Here is a 9,233-nt window from a genome sequence, read left to right as displayed (position 1 = left end):
TTGTATTATATTAAATATAATAATAAATATACATTATATTGTAATTATATATATTATATTATAGTATAATATAATCATTATTTTTAATTATTTCATTTATTATTTTAATAATATTATTATATTATATATCATAATTATATAATATATTATATAATAATATTTTTTTTATTACATTAAGTATAATAATAAATATATATTATATTATAATTATATATATATTATATTATAGTATAATATAATATAATCGTAATTTTTAACTATACATAATAATTTAATCGTATAATTTATCAAACGTTATTATATTAATTTTAAAATAAACACAACTATAATAATTATAATTTATCAAATATTTAATTATTTTTTATAACAACTATTTATTTTTTTAATACAGTTAAGTAATTTTTTTAAAATATACGGCATTACCAAAAACTAAACCGATGATTGAAGAGGAGTGTAAATGGTCGAATAAGGACCGTCTCTGCAATTATTTTATCCGTGATATATGTCACTCGAAGCGTTAGTCCCGTGGTATTTTTGTAAATAACCGCAACTACTTGCGTTTGGGGACAAATAGTCATACTATTACAGTTACGCTTGCTCGTTAAACATTGTAAGTAAAAAAAAAAAAAAAGAAAAAAAAAAACCATTTTTCTGTCTCTCTTCCATGCAGTTTCATTCTCAGTCAATACGCTGTTTTCCCGGTAATCCTCTACGAAATCTCGGCTTGGGAATTTTCCGAGAATCCCACATTTTCCTGTAAGTATTGAAAAATTCTCTATTGTCTCGTCGATTTCATTTGACTTCTACGTTGACTTATTTTTCTTCTTCTGTTTTCAATATTTTGATTGGGAATTGAGGTCGAGAAGTTCGGGAATTTCGGAGATGGCGCCTCCAATTCTTTCGTTAGCTCTGCCTTCGGAGACCGGCCGAGTTCTCAGTATTCAGTCGCATACAGTTCAGGTGTGGAAAAATTTTCACGATTACCTTCTTTTTGGTTACCGAGAAATTCGCGGAAGGAAAAGGATTTGATTGAATTCGAGGTTTTCTGGATTTGATTAAGATTGTGCTGATTTCCATTTGGCTGATTTTGCTTCGTATTTATTTATCAGAGTTTACGGCATGCACGACTTTTGAATTAGTTTTTAATATTGGTCTTAATTCATACTTTGTTTGAATATGATTTTCTGCGTTATTAGTAATAAAAATTTAGGTGATATTGGAAAATGGAAAGGGATTTTCTGATTTGGCTGGAAAGTTTCAGTGTGGTTATGAATTCATTTCAAATGTTGCCTTTTTCTTTCCCCCAATGGTGGTATGAAGTTTGCTTGTACATCTAAGTAAAGCATTCATTTTATATCCTGATTAAGGTAACTGATAAGTTTTTATGTCTTGCCTGAAATTTTCCATCTTTACCTTTCAGATTTTATATCATATCATGTCCTGATTCTGCCTATTTCAACGGGTGGTTATGGCCCTATGTTCAATTTCAGCACCAACTTAAACTTGTTTGTTGTTCTGTTTCTTTGACTTATCTCTAATCTACAACTGCTCGATGCTATTATACACGCAGATGAATGTCTTATGATTGTGTGAATTTGCATCATTACTTTTCTGCATTCTAACCTTATGAAGTTGGTTTCTTTTTATCGCTGTAGGGATATGTTGGGAATAAATCTGCCGTGTTCCCTCTCCAACTACTAGGCTATGATGTTGATCCAATCAATTCAGTGCAATTCTCGAACCACACAGGCAAGCTGATTCTATTACTTCATTCAAACAGTCTCAAACTCTGAGGCTTGGTGTACAGTGCGATGTTTATGTTCAGGCACAGTGTCCTAGTTTGTAGAATGGAGATCACAATTTAATGGTCTGAAAACCGTGCAGGATACCCGACTTTTAAGGGTCAAGTTTTGAATGGAGAACAACTATGGGAACTAATAGAAGGCCTCGAAAAGAATGATTTATTATACTACACTCATTTATTGACAGGTATTTACAAACTTAGCTTTCTTGTTGATGGTTTGATATTTTAATGTATGATCACTGCTACATTTCTTACCGGATGAGTTATATTACATTGTCTAGAATGAGAGAGAACTTTATTTGGGGTAGACTAATAGAACTTTCAGAAGCTATATAATTCTCTTCTTGATTTGTGTGTGCAAACAACCCTATTAGTTTGATGCAATAGTACTTGAATATTCGAGTGTTGACCAAAGTTAGTAAAAGTGTGATCCAAGTTAATTTATACCTGTTTAAATAATGTAAGTCAGCTGAACCAATAGATGACCAAGATCCTTTCTTTTATCTCTCCACTTTCATGCACCTTTCCTCATCCATTGAGAATAAGCACCTTTTAGATTTTACATTTTTGGCCCCTTTAGTTTTATCTTACTGGACATGGGCAGCTTGGGGATTAGGAATTTAAAAGGGAAGAACTTGGCTTTCTTAGGTAAGTGGCTGTGGAGATTTCCATTGGAACAAGACTCTTTGTGGGCTAAAGTCATAAGAAGTAAATACAATATGAAACCAAATGGTTGGGATTCAAACCTAGTAACGAGGGGATCATTTAGAAGTCCATGGAAGTTTATTTCTCAGGGATTGAATGTTTTCCTTCAAAATACAAAACTGAGAGTTGGGGATGGGACTAAAATTCTTTTTTGGAGAGATAATTGGTGTGAGAATGAATTCCTAGAATCATTGTTCCCTCGACTTTTCAGAATTTCAAATCTACCAAATGCTTTCATCTCGCAGATTTGTTCACAATCCAATAACAATGATCCAAATTGGAGCTTGGTTTTTGAAGACGCCACAATGATAAGGAGGTAGAGGATTTGCATTCTCTACTTCGGTTAATTAATTCTTTTTCTTTCCAGCCTTCAGTTCCTGATCATAGAGTGTGGTTATGTGATCCTAACGGTTTTTTGTGTTGATCTTTTTTCTCGTCCTTAGTGGACAGAATATAAATTTATTTGGAAGTCAAGTTACCCCCATAGAATTAGAGTCTTCACTTGGTTGGTGGTGCTTGGGAAAATAAACACTTGTGACTGGGTTCAGAAAAGAAAGCCTCTGTTAGGCCTCCAATCTTGCGTGTTTACAGTAGAAAGAATAGGCGTGGCCATAGGGGAATAAGCGACAGTGGGGAAAGGAACAATCCCGAGGTAGATCTGGTTGAGAGGGAGTTGAGAGGGAAACTGTTAGGGGAGAGTCAATAGAAGAGGGCCACGTGGATCAGGCGGTTACAGGAGGGAATTAAGGAGGAGAATTCAAGGGAGAGAAGGGGGAGGAGAAGAACATTGTGAAGGGAGGCTGCTGGTTCTTCGAATTACCAGCAGGGATGAGAGTTTAGCTTGTATGAACTCTGGTTCTTGAGTCATTAGAGAGGAAATCCAAGATTCTTGAGTCTTGTATCTTTGTTTTCTTTATTGTTCTTTCGTCTTAGTTGCTGGTTTTTTTAACAATTTGGTATCAGAGCATATTGTGGAAAGTCGTTAGAATAGGATTGTATAGCTGTAGTTTCCTATTTTATAGGGATTTGATTTGTTTCCTGATTTCTCTAGATAAGGAGTTACCTAATATAGGGCTGAAATCAAGGGATTTAAAACCGGCTGTGGTTATCCCTAATTGCATATAAATAGTGGCTGTACAAAATTGTTTTCTGGAATAATAAGAATTATTCTTTCTCCTAAAAACCTAATCCGGCTCTAAGAAATCTTCATGGTATCAGAGCAAGGCTGCTGATCCAGTTTTTAGGATTTCTTTTCAAGCCAAAACCCTAGTTTCGTTTCAGTCCTCAACCGGGAAAAACTAGTATTCCATAACCCTAGTTTTGTTTCAGTCATCAACCGGAAAAAAAAACCCTAAACCTCATGGCATCAGAAACTGACAGCACTTCAGGAACCATGGCTGGTCAGGACAATAGTAATGCTGGCCGATCAGAGGGGTCCCTTCTTCTCATCACTCAACACAAGTTGAATGGTCAGAATTATCTCCAATGGGCCAAATCAGTAATGATGTTTATCTCAGGCAAAGGGAAGGACGATTACCTCACGGGATTGGCTACTGCACCAAAGCCGAATGACCCTAAGTACAAGATCTGGAAAGTAGAAAATAATATGGTGATGTCTTGGCTAGTCAACACCATGGACGCAGACATAGGGCAGAATTTCTTGTTCTACGACACTGCACATGAAATTTGGATGGCAGCTCAAGAGACTTATTCCGATAACGAAAACACTGTTGAATTATTCGAGATCAAGGGGGCACTTCATGATCTACGGCAGGGTGAATCAAATGTCACTCAATACTATAATTGTCTCACTCGTTATTGGAGACAACTGGACATGTTTGATAGTCCGGCTTGGGAATGTCCCGGAGATGCAACCCTCTACAAGAGATTATAGAGAAAGAGAGAGTTTTCAAGTTTCTTCTAGGGCTTGACAAATCCCTCGATGAAGTAAGGGGGAGGATTCTTGGAACCAAGCCACTCCCATCCATTCGGGAAGCATTCTCAGAAGTCAGACGAGAGGAAAGTAGGAAGAAACTTATGCTAGGAAGGTTACTGCCCACAGGTAACGAAGCTTCAGCCCTTGCAGCAAGAGGAGTCAATGCAGCCCACGACACAAAACATAAGAAAACTTGGCCTTGGTGTGATCACTGCAGGAAAATAGGTCACACTCGAGACACTTGCTGGAAAATCCATGGAAAGCCCACCGATTGGAAGCCAAGTCGAGAAAGAGAAGCCCGGAGTTTTGTTGCAGCCCCCAAAGACAAGGAAAAACCCACAAGCATGGAACCAAGTCTCTTTAGCAAGGAGCAAATCGAATGGCTGCAGCAAAAGTTCAACCAAAATTCCAATCTTGGCCCAACTGTCTCCACGGGATCTGCTGCCCAGAAAGGTATTTTTTCAGCCTCTAATCATGTCAAAACAGAGGACTCCGCAGACTGGATTGTTGATTCAGGAGCCTCATCAAAAAGGGTATAAGTGCTACTGTCCATCCACCAGAAAGACATACATCACTATGGATGTGACCTTCATGGAAAATGTTCCATTTTATTCCAAAACCACTATTCAGGGGGAGAAAGTGCAAGAAGAATATCAGTTTTGGGATAGCATGATGCTAGATGAACCAATGAGTGATATCACCCCTTTATATCCCGAGGCTGAGAAGGAACTCCTAGTCTACACCAGGCGGAAGAAGATCCCTAAACCAGTAGAACATCCGGAGATTCCTATGCCTTGCCAAGCAGACAACTCGAGTTCAACTCCAAATGAAGTAATACAAGGTAACACTGAATCCGAGCCTTATTCTAATGATTTGTGCGTGCCTGATGATCTTACTAAGCCAATTGCTCAAAGGAAAGGGATTAGATCGTGCACTCAACATCCTATCTCATACTTTGTGTCCTATGAGAAACTGTCTCTGAGTTACAGGGCCTTCACCACCAATCTAGATAGTATTCAGATACCAAGGAACATCCAAGAGGCGCTACTACATCCAGAATGGAAACAAGCTGTTAATGAGGAGTTAAGAGCCTTAAAAAAGAATGGTACTTAGGAGCTTACACACCTTCCTCAGGGCAAACAAGCAGTAGGTTGTAAGTGGATTTTCACTGTTAAATATAAAGCAGATGGAAGTATTGACAGGTACAAGGCAAGACTTGTGGCATAGGGCTTCACACAAACTTATGGCATCGATTATCAGGAAACATTCGCTCCAGTGGCAAAGATGAATACCATTCGAGTACTACTTTCCTTAGCTGTCAACCTTGATTGGAACTTGCATCAATTTGATGTTAAAAATGCATTCCTCAATGGTGACTTGGAAAAGGAAGTATATATGGAAATTCCACCTGGGCTCGAGCAATCACAAGGCGTCAAACAGGTATGCAGACTTCGAAAATCACTATATGGTCTCAAGCAATCGCCAAGAGCCTGGTTTGACAGGTTTACCAAGGCAGTTAAGGAGCAGGGATATTTGCAAGGACAATCAGAGGACACGTTATTCATCAATAGAACTTCGGATGATAGGATTACAATCCTTATTGTCTATGTTGATGACATAATTGTTACTGGGAACAATGAGGCAGAAATTACTTGGCTAAAGGGAATCCTGAGTCGGGAATTTGAAATCAAAGACCTTGGAGCTCTAAGATACTTTCTTGGAATGGAGGTAGCACGGTCTAGCAAAGGAATTTCAGTCTCACAGAGGAGGTATACCCTGGACTTACTAGAAGAAACAGGTGTGCTTGGTTGCAAGCCTTCAGACACTCCTATGGATCCTTTCAACAAAATAGGGACTAAAGAAGATTCAGGTCCGGTAGATAAAGGAAGATATCAAAGGTTAGTGGGCAAACTAATCTACCTATCTCACACAAGACCAGACATCAGCTTCGCTGTCAGCACGGTTAGTTAATTCATGAATAGTCCGAATGAAGAGCATCAAGAAGTAGTATACAGGATTCTAAGGTACTTAAAGATGTCTCCCGGCAAAGGTTTATTTTTCAAGAAAGGAACAAACAGGGGCATAGAGATCATGTCAGATGCAGATTGGGCAGGATCTTTGACTGATAGGCGATCAACCTCTGGATACTGTTCGTTTGTATGGGGAAATCTTGTCAGCTGGAGGAGCAAAAAGCAATCAGTAGTCGCTCGGAGTAGTGCTGAAGCTGAGTTCAGGGCCCTAGCTCACGGAATTTGCGAAGGAATGTGGCTAAGAAGACTCCTAGAAGAACTACAACTCCCAATCAAGACTCCTATGAAACTGTTGTGTGACAATCAGGCAGCCATCAGTATTTTGAAGAATCCAGTCCTTCATGATCGCACCAAACACGTGGAAATAGACCATCACTTTATCAAAGAAAAGATAGAGGATGGAATTGTGGAAGTTGTCTACACGCCCACACGACAACAAACTGCAGACGTGTTCACCAAAGCCATTGCAAGAACTCATTTCGATACTCTACTATCCAAGCTGGGAATGATTGACATACATTCTCCAGCTTGAGGGGGAGTGTGGAAAGTCGTTAGAATAGGATCGTATAGCTGTAGTTTCCTATTTTATAGGGATTTGATTTGTTTCCTGATTTCTCTAGATAAGGAGTTACCTAATATAGGGCTGAAATCAAGGGATTTAAAATCGGCTGTGGTTATCCCTAATTGTATATAAATAGTGGCTGTATAGAATTGTTTTCTGGAATAATAAGAATTATTCTTTCTCCTAAAAACCTAATCCGGCTCTAAGAAATCTTCACATACGATACCTTGTGTATGTGGAATACCAGGATGGAGACAAGAGTCGATGCGATGGAGTAGGAGATGAACTCGGTGAAGGTGGATGTTGCAGAAATGAAGGAGCGCATGACGAACCTAGATGCCAACGTAATAGCCATGAAGGAGTTCATGGTTGAGATGCACGACTTGTTGATGAACCGCGAAAGCCATGGAAAAGCACCGATGGAGCAGTCCGCGACGAACGAGACGGCTTCGGCAGAAGTACAACAGGATCTGCGGCCAGACGTGGCTTTGTCCGGTGGGATTGCGAGGAATAAAGAGCTGGGTTGTGGGGAAGGCTTCACGAGGAGGCTAGAACCTCCCTTGTTTGCGGGAGAGGACCCATTGGGATGGTTATTTCGGGTCGAGAGGTATTTCTAGTTGAACGCCATTGCCAAACATGAGAAAGTTTAGTCAGCGACTGTTTATTTGGAAGGGAATGCTCTAAGTTGGTTTCAATGGATGGAGTTTAGGTCAACGGTAAGAGATTGGGCGACATTCAAGATGTCCCTGCTGGAACGGTTCCGGCTGTCGCAAGATTGCAGTGCACATGAGGAATTGATGTCACTCCGGCAAGTTGGAAGTGTGGCCGAATACAGGACCCACTTTGAGATGTTGTCGGCCCCACTTGGTGATATGTCTGATGATCTCCTTGAGGGAGCATTTGTTACAGGGTTGAGAGAAGATATTAGGGCAGAAGTTAGATTACTGGGCTCAAGGGATTTGGCCCATTGTATGTCTTTGGCCCAGAAGGTAGAAGACAAAAATTTGGCTTTGGAAAGGGTTAGGGGGATGAAGGGCCCATGGAGGCCTACTTCGGTGGGTAGGTTTAGTCCCAGCCCGAACATACCTGTGAGCCCAATGAAGTCTGGACTGAGTGCAAGTGGAGGTTGGAGTTTTTCAGGTTCAAAGCCGATGGAAGGGAACAGAGCGTCAGTGGAGTCCTCAAGAGCCTCTAATTCGGTGACCGGGGGAGGCAGACTGACGGCGGGGAGTTTTCCGGCAAGGAAGGATGGGGGTTTTCGGCGCCTATCGGACACGGAATATCAAACAAAGTTGGAGAAAGGACTTTGTTTCTGATGTGATGAAAAATACCATCGGAATCATGTTTGCAAGGGAAGACAATTGCAGATTCTGATTGTAAATGAAGAAGAAGGGGGTGGGGCCGAAGAAGATACACAACCATGGGGAGAAGCTCAAGACATCGAAGGTATGTTGAATCAGTCTTTAGAACTCTTTCTTAATTCAATGGTTGGGTTAGACTCGGCCAACACTATGAAATTAAAGGGGCTGATTGGCTCCCATGAGGTTGTGGTATTATTGGATAGTGGGGAAAGCCATAGTTTTATTTCATTAGAAGTCGTTTGGGATTTACGAATGCTGGTAGTGGGTAGTAAGAAATTTTCTGTGGTGGTGGGAGATGGACATACAATTTGGGGAATAGGGGCATGCCGAGATGTGATGGTGGAAATACAGGGGATTGTGGCGAAATAAGACTTTTTTCCATTCGACTTAGGCAGAACGGATATTGTTTTTGGAGTGGATTGGCTGGGAACTCTACGAGATGTGGTGGCTAATTGGAGGGTGTTGACCATGAAGTTTGAGTGGCAGAAGCGGAGGGTGACCTTGAAGGGGTATCCGTCTCTTTCTAAGGTCGGGATGTCAATGAAGACGTTATGCAAAACCATGAGGGAAAGGGGACAGGCATATTTGATGGAGATAGAGGCAGAGGGTGAGAGTTCAGCAAAAGGGGTGAACAATGTTGAGTTAATCAGATTGTTGGAAGTTTTTGAAAGTATATATACACCGTTGGGTAGGTTGCCCCACAACAGACAAGGGACCATGCTATTAGATTGAAACCAGGAGCTTCACCTCCTAATATTAGACTATCGTTAAGAATGAGGGCGGTGATCTTCTCTAAAATTGGATTTGAAGTCGGGATATCATCAGATAAGAATGA

The 9,233-nt window shown here is 40.2% G+C and overlaps 1 protein-coding gene across 3 annotated transcripts in view; it reads left to right on the top strand.

The window, feature by feature from the left end:
• Positions 1-622: 622 nt before the first annotated feature.
• The window catches only part of LOC21398646 (pyridoxal kinase), a 33,225-nt gene continuing 24,614 nt past the window's right edge, over positions 623-9,233 (top strand). For 2 of the 3 annotated variants that reach the window (XM_024176121.1, XM_024176119.1), the window contains exons 1-4: positions 623-756; positions 858-960; positions 1,656-1,749; positions 1,885-1,989. In XM_024176121.1, coding sequence (XP_024031889.1) covers positions 665-756; positions 858-960; positions 1,656-1,749; positions 1,885-1,989 — 394 coding nt within the window. In that variant the 5' untranslated portion in view covers positions 623-664. The remainder of the gene's footprint in view (positions 757-857; positions 961-1,655; positions 1,750-1,884; positions 1,990-9,233) is intronic. The other variant, XM_024176120.1, reaches the window with a different exon arrangement.

The sequence above is a fragment of the Morus notabilis genome, unplaced genomic scaffold (assembly GCF_000414095.1).
Source record: "Morus notabilis unplaced genomic scaffold, ASM41409v2 Scaffold240, whole genome shotgun sequence".
NCBI classification, from domain to species: domain Eukaryota; kingdom Viridiplantae; phylum Streptophyta; class Magnoliopsida; order Rosales; family Moraceae; genus Morus; species Morus notabilis.
The sequence above is the reverse complement of the archived record's forward strand: the minus strand, read 5'-3'. Positions and strand labels throughout refer to the sequence as shown.